The sequence below is a fragment of the Odontesthes bonariensis genome, chromosome 22 (genome assembly GCF_027942865.1).
Source record: "Odontesthes bonariensis isolate fOdoBon6 chromosome 22, fOdoBon6.hap1, whole genome shotgun sequence".
Classification (NCBI taxonomy): Eukaryota; Metazoa; Chordata; class Actinopteri; order Atheriniformes; family Atherinopsidae; genus Odontesthes; species Odontesthes bonariensis.
In genome coordinates this window covers 32,682,889-32,699,034 of record NC_134527.1, presented here as the reverse complement: position 1 = coordinate 32,699,034, position 16,146 = coordinate 32,682,889, and the positions used below count along the sequence as shown (strand labels likewise).

Below are 16,146 nucleotides of genomic sequence, written 5' to 3'. Positions count from 1 at the left end.
CCATAGGTACTGCTGGTGCTTTTTTATCCTCTCAACTCTTGTGTGCACCCATTTTTTTATGCCATCCTAACAAAGGGATTTCACAGGGATATCATGATGTTGCTGAGTCGGATGGGGCTGTGCCGGAGGCAAGCAATCCTCTATCCAAGCTAACATGTCAGTGTTTCTTCAAATATTTGCAGAGAGGTAATACCAGTCCCACAGGAGGGAACTAGACATCCAAAACATTTTGTGGTCCCCAAATCACTCTTCTTTTCCAATTTAATTCATATTATTTTTAAAGGAGTAGATTAGAAGAGCTATAGTTGTCTAATATATGAAAGCTGACTTACATATAAATGTCCTCGTACACTCACAGAACCTAAGCATTACTCAACATACTATGGCCTGAGAAGTGATATATGAATTTCTTGTTTTATCTGAGCTAGATAATTAGTTTTGATGGTTATTCCAAAACATTACCAGCCATTGTTTGTTTTCATTGTGTGTAAAAGATAGTTCTTGTAATTGTGCTGGTTGGAAGGTTCAAATCACTGTTGTGAGTCCGGTTAGAACTCCAAATAAAGCAGTCGCAATCCAGTGTGTTTACTTGACTTAAATTTGCTGTTTATTCCTCACTTGACAGAACTGTAGGTGTGTGGTTCTAGAACATAAAGAATAATGATATAACATCAATGTCTAAATAAGTCCAAATAACTAACAAATTATATCACATTTACATTTTGACTGACTGCAACATTAATAATTCTTCTAAATAAAAGTAACACATGAAAACCCACGTTGATAGCTCTCAATAAATGTGCACATGAACAAGCCTATCAATTAGGAGTACAAATGTGTATATTCTGCTAAGTAAACTACATTCTTAACTTTGCAATGTTACTTACTTTCTTTTTCACGCACACAAATCAAAATGAGGTGGCAAATGAACTGTAACCAGCACACTAAACAACACAAACTTAAACTGTAAACTCGCGGTGCATCTCTCCTCTCTCTGGTCTGCACGCAGCTCACTGACAGTCTAGGCTCCGCCCCTTAAAGGGCCAGCATGACAGTCCCATTTAGGCAGCCTTTTCCACAGTGTGCTTTTAATCTCGTTGTATTTCTTTGGATGGTGGTTATTGGTTGTTTTACCAGTTGTTTACTTTCTTATAATAAAAGAACACAAAAGTTAAACTAACTTGCCTGTTATTGTTCATATCTCAGTCCTACAATTTAAGCTAACTAGGGTTTGCATAAACCTTGATTAAGGGGCACCACCTTCGAATAAGAAATATCCTAAAGCTGTTCCTGCAGTGTGAATGCTGATAAGATGAAGCCACTGCAATCTGTTGAGAAGCTTAAAATGTTAAAAAAAAAATAAATAAATAAATCAGGTGCTTTAGTCTCAGCAAAGGTTGAACAGTATTGTGGAAGGACTTGGAGCTGAATGAAAGCTGAAAACTTCTGACAAATAGTTTCAAATGGGAAAACATGAGTAGAAAACCAGTTGTTGTAATCTTAGCGGGGTTGGAAGGTTCTTGTGGAAGAACCAGGATTTGCATGAAAGCTGGAAGGTTCTGAAAAAACAACAACATGCAGAAGAAAGACATGGTTTAATCCATAGTGGTTAAAGTGAACAATGGAATGAAGCTTGAAATGAAAGCGGCTCTCATTGGAATTGAAAGTTGAAGCTTAAATGGAATTGGACACTGGAAAAGTACAACATTTAGTAAAGTAAAACACAAAAACTGTGAAGCTGTGAACATCTGAGCCTCTCAGTGAGCTCTTTTTGCCTGTTATAGAGTCTCATGTCCGGGAAGCAGACACCCTTTCCACTTTTAAGACCAGGCTTAAAACTTTCCTTTCTGATAAAGCTTATAGTTAGGGATGGCTCAGGTGATCCTGAAACATCCCATAGTTAAGCTGCTATAGGCCCAGACTGCTGGGGGAGCTCCCAGGATGCACCTCTCCTTCCTCTGCTCTCTTTCCTCTCCATGTACATATGACATCATTGTTGTCATCAACTTGTATTTAATTGAATAATTTGTATTGTTTTTCTGTCCTTCGTCACCTTGTGTATGCTCAGAATGTGGGATTGAATCAAAGAGAAGTCTGTTGGTATCCATAGCTAATAATAACAAGGATCTGGCAATAAAAAATAGAAAAGATGTGACGTGATGATGTGAAGCAATCAGCAAGTGAAAACCATGTGTGAAACAGGAAGTTAACATAAGATCGAATTCTTCAAAATAAAACAAGATTCAAAGTAGCTAAGGAGTGACAAGTAAAGTGATGACAAAGGAAACAAGAACACAGGAGGTAAACCAAGAAACCAAAAGATAAAGTCAAAACCACAACTCAACCACCAACAGACTGCATGGAAAGTTATTTTCAATTAAATCCCCTATCCTGAGTATGCATGAGGCAACAGTGGAGAGAAAAACTCCCTTTGAACAGAAGAAACCTCCATCCGAACCAGAACCTGGAGGGCAGCCATCTGCCTGGACCAGCTGGGGGCTGAGAGGACAGAAAAGAGGGGACAACAAACACCAAAATAAGGACCGACTGATAAAAAAGAAAGATTTCCTCATGATGAACTGTACAAATCCTCATACATAAATACATTCCGCCCTATATGTGCAGAGTTGCATTTCTTCATATATGCATTCAGGCATACGTTCAGTGTTAAAAAAAAAGTACATTCACAAGTAAAAGATTCACCTCTGTTCTTTGATTCATTTAACTGAGAATGAGACAAATGAATGCTTATTGTTTCCATGTTTGCACAGGGGAACCCTATACATCTTCCCCGAGTTCAAAATACATATTCAGAATATAACACATGAGAGCTGTCAGATAAAGTGTTATTTACTGGACTCATAGATGCCTGTTTTAAAAAGCTCCTGTAGATTAAGAGAAGCAGGTGTTCCTATTATTTTGCCTGCCATCTTGATAGTTTGATAACTGATAGATTTCCAAACAGTTGGTGATACCATAGCAAAGGACTCTATTGTTTTTCTGTCAAAGATTAGCATGATAGCTTTACAGATACCAAACACTTGAAGCACTTGCACAAAGAAATTAAGATGGCAATGGACTGGTTGGATTGGATGCATTGGCATTGGCACCATTGGATGATGTAAGGGCAAAAAAGAGTGATAGCATCTGATTAAGAAGGGGTTTACATTTAACTAAAGTGGTTTCCTGAAAAGGATGTGTGGGTGAATGGAATTACAAGCTAAACTAAAATCAATAAAAAGCAGTCTGGCATATGCAAAATGCTTTCAAGGTTCTTCAGGGTGGGATGCATCATTGTTGATGTGGCATCACTTTTGCCATGATTTCCATGTAAGCAAATTGATATTTATCCAGCAGTGGTTCTAAGAGGTGTTCCTCTAAAAAAAAAAATCATTTGAGGTAATCGCTACTGGTCGATGCTCTTTGCCCTCTGAGGACATGTCTTCTTTAGTATTTGGATTATAATAGATTTTCTCCAAAGTTTGGCATTGAGTGTGAATGAATGGAGAGCTGAAATAGTTTATGCGTAGCTGGAGTGAGTTCCTCTTCAAAAGGAAAGCAGACAAGTTGTCTTGGGCTTGTGTGGTTCAAATTTGGTCCAGTTTCACATTACAAAGGACATTTTCTAAAACTACAGCCCATTCTGATGTTTTTAGTATTAAAATGCATATAAAAGTTGACCAACTTCTTTGCTCTTGCAGTTTTGTGGTGGTAAACACAATTCAAACACTGATGGACACATTGGAGGCAACATTAGGTTCAGTGTCTTCCCCAAGGACACCTTGATGTGGTCTGAGAAAGCCTGAAGTCAAACCCCAACCTTCAACCTGCATTTCCTCCCAAGCCACTGTCCTTTTAGCTGGCTTTCAGAGCAAGTGGGCGGAAAGAGTAAAGAGGATGTATTCCACTTCTTTTAACAACAGATGGTATGATCCTGAACATGTCCCTGCAAAGGAACTTCTGTGGCCTACAGGGTAGGTAGAAGCTGTCGAATTGTTGGCTGTGAGTTTCCATCTATATTGTAAATGAACAGAGTTCATGTGTGTTATCTGGTAAAGCTGAGTGACGTCTTAAACACAACTGGTGCCAAGCTACAAACCCAACACCCAAGCTGTGTCCTCTGGAGATTCACTCGTTCTGCTGCATCCCAAAAGGTTTGTCAAATGATTTTCATTCGTTCATTTTTCACAGCAGTATCATCCTATTAAGGCATGTATGGGGCTGGAGCCTATCCCAGCTGCCAGTGGAGAACAGGCCCGATACAGCAGTCCATCACAGGGCCACACAAACTGAAATTAGACAAACAGCCGTGCACGCTCACACACACGTGCACGCTCACTTCAGGATCCGCATAAAAGTCTGCCATACAACAAACACAAAAGCCACGTGAAAATGAGCGAAGAGAAAGTTTGTGAAAGGAATTAATACTGCCTACGTTTCAATTAGAGGGAAACTTGTCGCAAAGCATAGCATGGCTAATTTCATGGCACAATTCAGATGCGCCTTGCTGGACTCATGTTTTTTTGCCTTTTCCGAAAAATGCTTCATATCACACACACCGACAGTGCTCCAACCTAAGCTAGCAGACAAGTAACCTACTGTACATGTACGAAGCTGTCAACACATTGTTTACTGTCTCAACATTGCTTTGCTCATCAAGCTAAGATATTTCATTAAATCCCTCCCAGTTTCCCATTTTGCAAAGACTTCGTTCACAATCACTTAAACTTTGTAAGATAGCAACTATAAAGTAAAATCTTTACCTACCACAAACGTGAATCCGGATTAAACAGCCAATATCCTTCATCAAATCCGACATAGTTATCCGTTTTATCCAACAAGTTTGTAGGGGAATTTGGCGGCACTGAAGTTCCCACTGGCTAGATGGGCGGAGTAATATTTCTTAAACCCTTTGAGTCCTTTCCATGTCCAGGGCAGATCATACACCTGCCCCAATAGCATCTATACAGGCGCGCTAAATGTAATGATATTATGCTACGTAGGGGCCTACAGTGATTCTGATTGGTAGAATGTGCTCGAGAGTTCGGCGGGGCCGGGCTTAGCTGAGAGCAGCCAGGCATCTGCCCTGGCCAGTGGCCACAGATATAATGTTAAGCAGCCACACAGGAGGTAGGCTATATTTCAGCGAAAATAAAAACAGATTCCACTGGCAAAGTCCGTCACAAGCCACAATATGGTGTAATACGATTCCCACTGTGATTGAAGTTGAAATAAATATTTTATCTATAATTTATAATTATCTATATTTTATCTATAAAAGAAAGGTTGGGGTGTGGAAGGCGGGGCTCTGCCCATCCTGCCCAAATACAGCGGCCGCGGCTGGAGAGCAGCCCCCTTTCTTTCTGCTTATGCTTCAGTTATTTCTCCTCCATAAATCAGACTGCAACATTAACATTCTTCCTCCAGCAGAATTCATTGCCACAAAGGTAAATGGAATTATTAAGACTCGTGCCTTTATGTTGAAGATGTGATCGGATGCACGCGCATCCCGTCCCATCCCGTTAACTTTGACGCACGGAGGCGCGTCATCGTTTCAGCTGCGTGCGCGAGCCCCGCTGCAGGGGTGTGGCAGACGTTTCATAATTCATCCGCATCGCTGAGAAGGAAGTGCAGCCATGGCGCCGGGGCTCAGAGAGAGATTCGACAAGTTCCTCCACCAAAAGAATGTTGTCACCGATGCTCTGGCGAAGCTGGAGGCGAAGAGCGGCGTGAGCCGGACCTACATCGCTGCGGGTGAGTGTGTGCTCGCGCACAGATGGAACACAGAGCCGGCGTCAGCCCAGCCCCAAACCCCCCAACCCTAACCCCAACACTTACCCTAACCCAGAACTGACCCAACAGAAGCTTCTTTCGGCTGCAGCTGGCCGTGCTCGGTGTCCATCAGGCGCGTGACAGTTGTGTGATGTGTTCCAGGGGTCGTAGGTGTCCTCGCAGTTTACCTGGTGATTGGATACGGAGCCTCCCTGCTGTGTAACCTCATCGGCTTCCTGTACCCAGCCTACATATCGTAAGTGTGTTGTTCTGTGATCAGCATGTAGCATCAAGTCGCTTCTTACAGAGCCAAAAATAAGAATGTAAGACCACGGATCTCCAAAGTGTGTTTTTATCTGTCTGTATTACCCCCAGTGACTGCAGCCTGCAGCCAATAACAGCACAGGATGTAGGCCCAGAACGATGACATCATCAGCTATGTTTGCATGTTCATCACTCTGATATCAGATCACTTTTCAGCTCCATGGAAACAGGATTTTCTGAACCTAAATAAGGTCCCATTCAGAGAAAGCAATAATTAAATGAAACTGTCTGGAATATTCTAATCTGTACACACTCCCAGCAAATCATTTTCATTCAGCAGATTCATTTAGGAGACAAACTAACTCAGATATGACACAAACCAATCTTGTTCAACATTCTGGCTTTGTTAAACATTCCTGAAAAAAATCTTTTAATTCATGTTCATTTTCTTTTGATAAAGTCTAAGAAAATTTCTTGAATCATGAATATAGAACCACAGTATTGTGTATTTTCCCCGCATAAAGTGACTCAAACTTTAAATAAAATGTATTATGGTTTGAGCAAACGTTATATATTATTCATTTTAGTTTGCTTCACTTATGCATCAGACAGTTAGATGTTTTATCACCAGATAAAATATTCTATTCATATTACAAAATCACCAGCATTCTGTTATCAGGACATGTTGACCAGCGCCAAAGAATGAAATGACACGGAGCAACAACCCGTGTTAACTCTGATCAGAAATAAATGTCTCAGTCAAATGTCAGAATAAAACCATAGCTACTAACATACGATTTAAAATGTTCTAAATAGTTCCAAGATGGGGCGCTTTCCCATCAGAGCTGTTTGGTCCGCTTTAACAGACCAGAGTTGTTTCCTGGGATAGTCCCGTTTGGTTTAAGCAGGTGTGAAAGCTCATCCGAATTCTTGTTGGAACCAAACAAGCGAACTCTGTTGTGGCTGAAAAGAGAGGAAGTGGAATAGCTCGCTGCCTCGCCGGCTGCTCATACTGGGCAGCTTCTTGGGAAAAAGCAATTATGTTTCAACCCCAAAGTAAAAGTAGAAACCCAAAGACTGCACAAATTTGGTGTTGCTCCATTGTTTGATTTTGCTGAACAAGCCGGCTGAAGGGAATGGATTTCTGTTTTGGGTCCTGGCCAATCCATGAGCCGGGTTTTGCTTTTTCCCTTCCTGGTCAGTATAACTGCGTGACGTTGTCCAGGCGGCTTGGTCCACTTTCTAAAGTGCAGTGTGAAAGTGAACCAAACCAAACAAAGGTATGACATTTTTCAGCATTCCCTGCCCAATGGAACAAAGTGCCCTGGGGCTGTCCTGGTGTCAAAGCACTCTTAGAAGAGAGAAGACTTCCATCTTTTTAAAAGATGGGCATTGTTGACCAGATAACATTTAGACCTATTAAAGTAACGTTTTGTTCCCCTCTCTTCTCAGGATTAAGGCCATTGAAAGTGCCACCAAAGATGATGATACAAAATGGCTGACCTACTGGGTGGTGTATGGACTTTTCAGTGTGGCAGAATTTTTTGCTGACATTTTCCTCTCCTGGTTCCCCTTCTACTATATTGGAAAGGTAATTTAGCTGGAAATGTGTATAAAGACTGCCTCCAGTGAAAATCATTATTTTAGCACTTTTCACATGTTTGTCTGGTTTTACATCCTTGATGTACGTGAAACGGCAGTCAACAGCAGCCTTTTCCATCTTGAAACTCCGGTGTACCAGCGACAGGTCTCCAGCCCACAGATTCAAACTGTCAGGCTTTCTCAAGGTTAAAATAACAAAGAAACCATTTCCCTCAGCTGACAGGATGGGCTAGCTTTTCAGGGATGGCAATTTATTAACTTTTTCTAATAAGGGGCAGAAGGGGGATGCAAGGCTGATTTGCATAATCGCGGTTCTGCCACATGTCATCAGGACTAACACACCTGGTTGGTATGTGATGTTTGCAGAATATTTTTCTGGTGATAACTAAACATAGTAATTCAAGGAGTATAAAGGGATTTCATCTTCCTGATTTTTAGGGGTAGATGAAAGGGGTAGGGGCTAGTAAAATGACACATGGTGGACACAGCAGGTACTTCTGTTTAGGAATGCAAATACAACAAATGTCATCTCAAGGCACTTAGATAGTAAGTCCAATTCAAGCCAATTGGAATTCAATTCATTGTAATCATAATTATTCATAAAATAATCCAATTCGTTCATATAGAGCCAATTCAAAAACAATTTCCTAGCTAAGGAAACCAACAGATTGCACTGAAAACTTTTTCTTTTTCGGTCCAATCTCCCGTCCTGAGCGTGCCTGAGGCGACTGTGGAGAGAAACGACTCCCTTTGAACAGGAAGAAACCTCTGGCAGAACCAGACTCAGGAAGGGTGGCCATCTGCCTCGACCAGCTGGGGTTTGAGAAGACAGAAAGGGAGGGGGGAGGGAGGGGGGGATGAGATTTACTCTGAAATGGTGAAAGCACTGGATGTTGTGGGGCTGTTTTAGCTGGCTCTTCTCATCTGTTTCACATGGAGATCCGTGACAATCCCAATGAAGTGTCAGACCGGGGTGGAGGTCACGATATTTAAACAGGAGGATCGGGGAGTTTTCACAATCTGTTGGGGGATCATGTTACTTGGCCTTCTTGGGAAAGTGTATCATAGGGTGTTTGAAAGGAGGCTTTGACCAATTGAAAAACCACAGATTCAGAGGGAGCTATGTCGTATTTGTCCAGGACATAAAACTGTGGACCGGATCTTTGCCCTTTCAGAGCTGCAAAGGGGGTAAGTAAGAGCTGTGTTGGCACAAACTTCAAGGTCATTAATGGTGCATGTTGGATTCTGCCAGGGCTGCCCCATATCTCCAATCCAGTTTATGGTGTTCATGGACAGGTGTTAGTCAGGGAGAGGAGGGCTTGCGGTTTGGGGACCATAGGGTTTCAGCTATGCTCTTTGCAGGTAATATGGTTCTGTTGGCCTCTTAAAGCCATGACCTCAAGCATGTGCTGGTGTAGTTTGCAGTCAAGCATGAGGATGCGATTCTCAGTCCGAAAGGGGTAAAGTACTCCCTCTGGTTTGGGAGTGGGTCTTTGCCTCAAGTGGAGGAGTTTAAGTATCGCAGGATCTCATTTCTAAGAGATGGCAAGTTGGAGCAGGAGATGGGAAGACTGACTGGGGCCTTATCAGCAGTAGGGCGCTGCTCCAGTTTGCTGTGGTGAAGAGGGAGCTGTGCCGAAAGACAAAGCTTTCAGTTTACTGGTCCGTCTAGGTTCCAACCCTCACCTCTGGTCACAAGATTAGGGAGTAATTGAAAGAATGAGTATGTGGATACAAGTGGCTGAAATTGGTTTCATTAAGAGCGGGGCTGGGCTCAATCTTAGAGACAGGGCCAGTTGCTTGTACATCTGGAAGGGGTTTGTATACTGAAATGTATTCAAAGGAGTCAGCTGAGGTGGTTTGGGCATCTCATTAGAACACCTCCTGGTTGAATCCCTTTGGAGGTTTTTGAGGCACGTCCAACTGGGAGGAGCCGCTGGGCCAAATAATGTTTAATTGCCCTGTGCACAGTCAACAAACAAAAAAAAAAGGGGGAAAAGTGTAGTGTAAATGAACATGAACATGAAGAAGAAATGAACATGAAAAAGCCAGATTAGGGTTGGCTAAGGTAAGGGTAAGGCCTCCAGGTATTTGGACTGTAGTTTAGTGACAGTGATGAGTATTGTATCACGATCAAGAACGGCAGCTCTGTCTTATGTTGCCCCCTTGGACAATGATGGACAATGTCTCCCACCCCATGCCATGCGGCCCACCATCAGTGCACTAAGCAGCTCCTTCAGCGACAGACTCCTTCACCCCAAGTGTGTGAAGGAGACATATCGTAGATCCTACCTTCCTGCTGCTGTCAGACTGCTTAACAATCACTGAAATACTGTGAAAAAAGATCAAATGTGCAATAATTAATATGCAATAACCACTATTACACTGTGTAATTCACTAGCCCATGTACAACTGCTGCTATTGTGTGTTTCTATTGTTTTTCTTTCTCTTTCTCTTTCTCCTGGGCTAAGGATCTTTCTTGCTGCTGTAACAATGTTAATTTCACCATTGTGGGACAATAAAGGGAAATCTAATCTAATCTTATCAAATGCCACTGCCTAATCAGCTGATGGTGAAATAGTGACGAGTATGGCAGAGAACTCTTGGGAAATAAAAAGTACATGTACTCAGAGTTAAAAGTTTCCTGTTTAACAAGCTGTGAATCAAAGTTGATGCAATCAAAGTTATTTAACTTCCAACAGAAGTCCAGGCTTGTGGACATTTAGTCATGCTACTTGCAGTTTTATTTCTGTCTGTGTCCTGTGTGGGTTAATGTAAAAGCTTTTATCTTCATCACCAGTGTGGCTTTTTGGTGTGGTGCATGGCTCCAACTCCTTCTAACGGATCAATCCAGATTTACCACCGCATCATACGACCTCTTTTCCTCAAGAATGAAGCCAAGATTGACGATGCTGTGAAGAACCTCACGGACAAAGCATCAGAGGCTGCTGACAAATTCAAAGATGAGGGTATGTACTTGGCTTTTGTTGTCACTCTGTCTGTTTTTGTTCACACTGCATTCATACATCAGAAAAGGAATTGATGACATGGCGCATGGTCGTGCTAGCTTTACCTGGCAGAGTCAGACTTTTTTCACCCACACAGATGGCTACGGTTCTTCATTTTGTATGATTCTCTTATTTGTACATATTTAGCATCAAAGCTCAGAGTCACACTTCTACAACACTTGGGTGGTGTTTTATCTTTGTTTTCCGGGCGGTTGTTACAGCACCTTGTGGTGGCGGTAGTGCATCGCTACCAGATGCAGGTTAAATCAAGATGTTCCTGTAGCAAGACACAAGTTGCACAAATTATTCAGTGTTTTATTATTAAATGATTATAATTAAAAAAATATTGCTGTCCTTTAAAACGTTCTTTTTCTTTATTAAATTTTTTAAATATTTTTCAAATTGTCGGTTTTGATCTGTGGATTCTATTAATTTTTGTCTTTATCAACCTGCTTGACTGAAGATACTTAACAAAGGACGAGACTGACGGAGAACAGTCTGCAGGATACAGTGTGAAGCCTTTCTGGCATGTTGTCATGGTTACAGCCTGGCATCCTACTGTGCTTTGTACTGTGCTACATGGCTCTATTCCAGCCACGTGATTGGTTCAGCACGGCGCATCTCTCGTTGTCATTGGCTATTCGTATTGTCTGTCAAAAGATGGAGGAATGTAATCTATGGAAATGTACATCGACCGCGTTTCATATCTCTATCGAGGTAAAGTTATTCCTCGATAGTTATCGTTTTTTCGCCCAGCCCTACTGTGGGATAAACCCAATCTTGGGTGAAGTCACTTGATGCTGACGCTCATCATGTTGATCATACACAGCAGGATGGTGGCTGTTTTAAAGGGATAGTTCGCCATCCCATACTAGCAATATCGTGTATCAACATTGACTTAACCCCTGCTGCGTCCTGTGAGCCGAGTTCCAGCCTCGTTTTGGTGTTGAAGAAGGTAGTCCGGCTCGTTGGCTGGGGCCACAAAAAATAATATTTTTGAATGAAAAATACACAATATTGCTAATATGGGATGTCATACAGCTTCATGTCAAAAGAGGCGAACTATCCCTTTAACAATTAATTTGCTGAATCAACTTGTCATTATTAGTTACCATGGTGATCTAGTCAGGTTAAAGTGATGATACCTTATTTTTCAGACTACACCATCGCACTGGAGATGATTAACATGGCATGTTTTTAATGTTTTCACAGCCAAGAAAGCCACAGCAAACATCATCTTTGAGGAGAAGAAGAGCTCCTAAGAATGTGGCCACAGGGTCTACTCCAGATCTGACGGTGATGCTGAGGAAAATGCCTTGAATGTTTGTTTTTAGGTGATCTCTTTTAGTTTTGAACCTTTAGCTTCATGCCAGCTGTATCTTACACATATGACATCTACCAATTAAAGCCATTTCACAAGCCGGTTTACTTCAATATAACTTTGTCCTCTTGCACTCAGATGTGTATGTACTGTGTGCTTCATGAACCAAATAAAAACAAATACACTGAAGTTTTTCTCCAATAATACTTCTTTCAGACCAGTTTGGACTCAAGAAACTGACAAATGTGTGTGAAAAAGTATATATATATATATATACTGTACATATATATATGTATGCACACAAACACACAATTCAATTCAGTTTTATTTATATAGTCCTAGAAACCTGTTTTATATGTGAGTCAGATGATAAATATGGTCAAAAATAACTCCAAGGTTCCTCACTGTAGAACTAGAAGCCAAGGAAATACCATCTAGAGTAACTATATAGCTAGACAGTTTCTCCCTGAAGCGCTCAGGTCCAAAGATAACGACTTCAGTTTTGTCTGAATTTAGAAGCAGACAGTTCTGAGTCATCCAGGGGGGTATTCCTAGAGGCTGGCTTAGCGGAAAGCCTGGCTTATTTCGCTACTTCTGGCTAAAGTTAGCGAGAGTTCCGTTCCATAAAGGTGGCTTATTTGAACTCCCGCTGAGTAACCATGGTAATTTATGCTGCTGAACTAGCCTGGTCCCGGGCAGGCTAAAGTTGAAGCTTAGCTTAGCTGCAACTCAAAAAATGTCCGACCGGCTGAAACGGACTCCGGAAAGAAATATTCACCAAGAATTCTGCGCTCCCGCAACTCATGTCTTGTCTAAAAAACGAAGCAAAAACTGTGGTTATCATATCACCACTTTCACTGTCTCGAAAAATCAATCAGTCGGTGCCAGTGCAACTAAAGAAACGCAACTATACACACGTGAGCATGAAATTAAATGAGAGAGAACATGGTATTCATTAAAACTAATCAACACCTAACAAACATCCGATCTACACCCACGTAGGACCAGACTCAGAAAAATGGGGGACAGGTAATAATGTTAATGATACAAATTATTGAAAGCTCCTTTCAAAACAGTCAAGGATACTGTACAAACAAGATATTAGATAAAACGCAGGAATTAAAACATCTTACCATATTAAAAATACTAAGAACTGAGCAATCACTGTAGGTAAGCAAAGTTAAACGGATGGGTTTTGAGTTTAGACTTGAACAGAGGGAGAGTGTCATTATTGGGGGGGGGGGCGTACTGTACCCATGTACGCATCCAAGGCAATTTGTAGAGCACAATTCGTACACAAGGCAATTCAAACTGCTTTACAGCTACATAAAATCACAAGAAGGCAATAAAATCATTCCAAAAAACTAAAAAATCATTAATTAATTCATTTAAAAGTGAAGAGTGCAGATAAAATACTTTCAGGTGTCATATAAATAGAACTGTTTTCAGTCTGGATTTAAACATTGTCACATTGTCCAGGCCCCTGCTGGACCCGTGGAGGCTGACTATGTAAACCAAACATTTTTCCATATCCTAAATGTACAGGTACACTTGGGGATAATTGTCCATAGACTCTGAACTGGATTTCTCATTTTGAAAAATACCACATCAACCCCTTTGAGTAATGCTGAGCAATGTTACATTTATGCCCTGTGAAAGCTCATCACTGACTCCTATCCTCCGTGCATACAGATGATCTGTGATGGAGCTCATTTCATTTCCAACATTGAGGCTAAATGGCCGGGATCAGTTCATGATTCTAGGATGTTCCGAGCATCCTCACTGGCACAGAGGTTTGCACAAGGTGCAAGAATTTTACTGACCCGAAGGAGTGTACTTTTGAGGTAAGGTGTAGCATAGGCAGAATTTTGGTGATCTAATGAGAGGTCAGGTGTAGAGGTCATCTTAAGGAATTTAAAGTGCCCGTCATACTTTATTATAGATAGCCATATAAGGCACATATTGCATCAAATTGCCTAAAGTCTTAACACATGTATATCCATTCAACATTTCTCTTATTCTACAGGAGAGTTCAGTGGTGTCCTGCTTGGGGACAGAGGCTATGCATGCTGGCCGTACCTCCTCACGCCATATCCTGATCCAGGAACAAGGGCATGCACATGCACATGCACATGCACATGCTAAAACAAGGGCACGGATAGAAATGACCTTTGGCCAAATTAAATACAGGTTCATTGCTTAAACTTCTCAGGCACCATGGCTGACTTCTGACAGAGCCATCTTAAATCAATAGTATACTTCATATTTTATACATTTTGTCTTGTGGACAACTTTTCAGGCTCAAGTCTTTTTTCGTTGAGTCCCCCAAAAAGAGCATTAAACATCTGCAGCTCATCCAGAACGCTGCTGCTGGAGTTTTAACCCGGACTAAGAGATCTGAACACATCACAGCAGCTTTAAAATCTTTACTCTGGCTTCCAGTCAGTCACAGAATAGATTTTAAAAGCCTGCTGATGGTTTACAAATCCCAGAACGGTTTAGGCCCAAAATACATCTGTGATCTGTTCAGAGAATATAAACCCAGCAGGGCTCTTAGATCCAAGGACTCAGGTCAGCTGGTCCAGTCCAGAGTCCAGACTAAACATGGAGAAGCAGCATTGAGCTGTTATGCTGCAAACAAGTGGAACAAACTGCCAGTGGAGATTAAACTTTCACCAAATGGAGACATTTTTTAAATCCAGGTTAAAAACATTTCTGTTCTCATGTGTCTATGCATGAAATCTGCACGATATCTTTGAACTTATCTGGACTGTTGCTTGTTTTTAAATTAATTTAAATGATTTTATTTGTTTCTCTTTAATGCTCGCTAAATGGACAGAGATGATTTATAACTTTCCACACGTTTAGGTCATGGCACCCCACTGTGAATATAAATGTAAAAAACACATTTCTAACACTTTGCATGAACCGTACAATAATGACAAGTTTGAGTTCAATTGTTTAATTATTATTACATGTTTCTCAAGCTGTGGAGAGAAAACAGAATTAAATACAGTTCACAACACGAAATTCTCCTTTATCTGAATTTATACTAACATCCCTCTCCAGTTTCATGATCTCTGGCTTGATCTTTTTTATGTTCAGTTTCTTCCATATCTCTCTTTATTGGACAAACACATTTCTTCAAAGGCTACTTACCACTCTGAAATATTTTCCTGTACTTTACCTTCACCTGCTGACAGGTACGCTTTTGGCTGTTAAGATTGATCCTGTTGAGATGTAACAGTGAAAAATTAATATGTGGGTCTCACACTCACGATATTATAGTCACAAAGTATGATGATGCGTGTCGATTATTGGGTTATTAATAAAGTGAGCAGGGCCAGTATATTTGTGCTGTACATCTCATACAGAGACAATTCAGCATGCTTTATGTAAACACATTATAACACAAAGAGGAGAGCATATACATGAGGACAGTAAAATAAATGTCTAACAATTGACAATGGTATGAAACTTTCATAACTTACGCATTTAGTCTGTCTGCAGTTGTTTGCCATGCCGTTTCTTCGCTTTATTGATCGCAGCTGTATTACCATTTCTGGTGATGACACTTTTAAAATCCTCATACAGCTCCATCAGCATTATTTGTTCAGCTGCCGAAAAAATAACAGCTCTTCTCGCTCTCATTTTCACACAGATCTCGGTTTTTCCACCATCCACTCGTCAGGGCTTCTTACGTTCCTCGTGCACTCGCACTAAGCTAGGCTATGTAAGCCTCGCTTGGATTAGCTTCAACGAGATGCAGCTGGAATGGCTTCGGGGAACGACTTGAGGCTTAATTGGGAGATGGCGCTAGTTCAAGCGACGCTTACCGGCTATAGCCTGGCTTACTTTAGCTACTTTCTAGGAACACCCCCCAGGTCTTTATGTCTTTAAGACATGCTTGTAGTCTGACCAACCTATTGGGTTCATCTGGTTTTATAGATAAGTACAGCTGAGTATCATCAGCATAGCAATGGAACTTTATCCCATGCTGTCTAATAATGTAACCTAATGGAAGCATGTATAAAGTGAAAAGAATCGGTCCAAGCACAGAACCCTGAGGAACTCCATGACTTACTCTGGTGTGTGAGGAAGATTCTTCATTTACAAGAACAAACTGAAATCTATCAGATAAATATGACTTAAACCAGCCTAATGCAGTTCCTTTAATCC

At 41.2% G+C, this 16,146-nt stretch overlaps 2 protein-coding genes across 4 annotated transcripts in view; both read left to right on the top strand.

Moving 5' to 3' along the window:
• LOC142372312 (thyrotropin receptor-like) overlaps positions 1–976 on the top strand; it is an 84,556-nt gene extending 83,580 nt beyond the window's left edge. For all 3 annotated transcript variants that reach the window (XM_075455169.1, XM_075455168.1, XM_075455167.1), the window contains one exon: positions 7–976. In XM_075455169.1, the coding sequence (XP_075311284.1) occupies positions 7–153 (147 nt within the window). In that variant the 3' untranslated portion in view covers positions 154–976. The remainder of the gene's footprint in view (positions 1–6) is intronic.
• Positions 977–5,562: 4,586 nt separating this feature from the next.
• Positions 5,563–12,156, top strand: reep5 (receptor accessory protein 5). Its single transcript, XM_075455170.1, has 5 exons — positions 5,563–5,754; positions 5,935–6,028; positions 7,489–7,627; positions 10,439–10,607; positions 11,859–12,156. The coding sequence occupies exons 1-5, from the start codon at positions 5,637–5,639 to the stop codon at positions 11,906–11,908; spliced, it is 570 nt and encodes a 189-aa protein (XP_075311285.1). The 5' UTR covers positions 5,563–5,636; the 3' UTR covers positions 11,909–12,156.
• Positions 12,157–16,146: the final 3,990 nt, after the last annotated feature.

Excerpts from the sequence above, each read along its gene's own strand:
- reep5 (XM_075455170.1), top strand. The coding sequence starts at position 5,637 with ATGGCGCCGGGGCTCAGAGAGAGATTCGACAAGTTCCTCCACCAAAAG. Across the intron at positions 5,755-5,934 it reads CCGGACCTACATCGCTGCGG|GGGTCGTAGGTGTCCTCGCA; the intron begins GTGAGTGTGTGC and ends GATGTGTTCCAG. Across the intron at positions 7,628-10,438 it reads CCTTCTACTATATTGGAAAG|TGTGGCTTTTTGGTGTGGTG; the intron begins GTAATTTAGCTG and ends CTTCATCACCAG.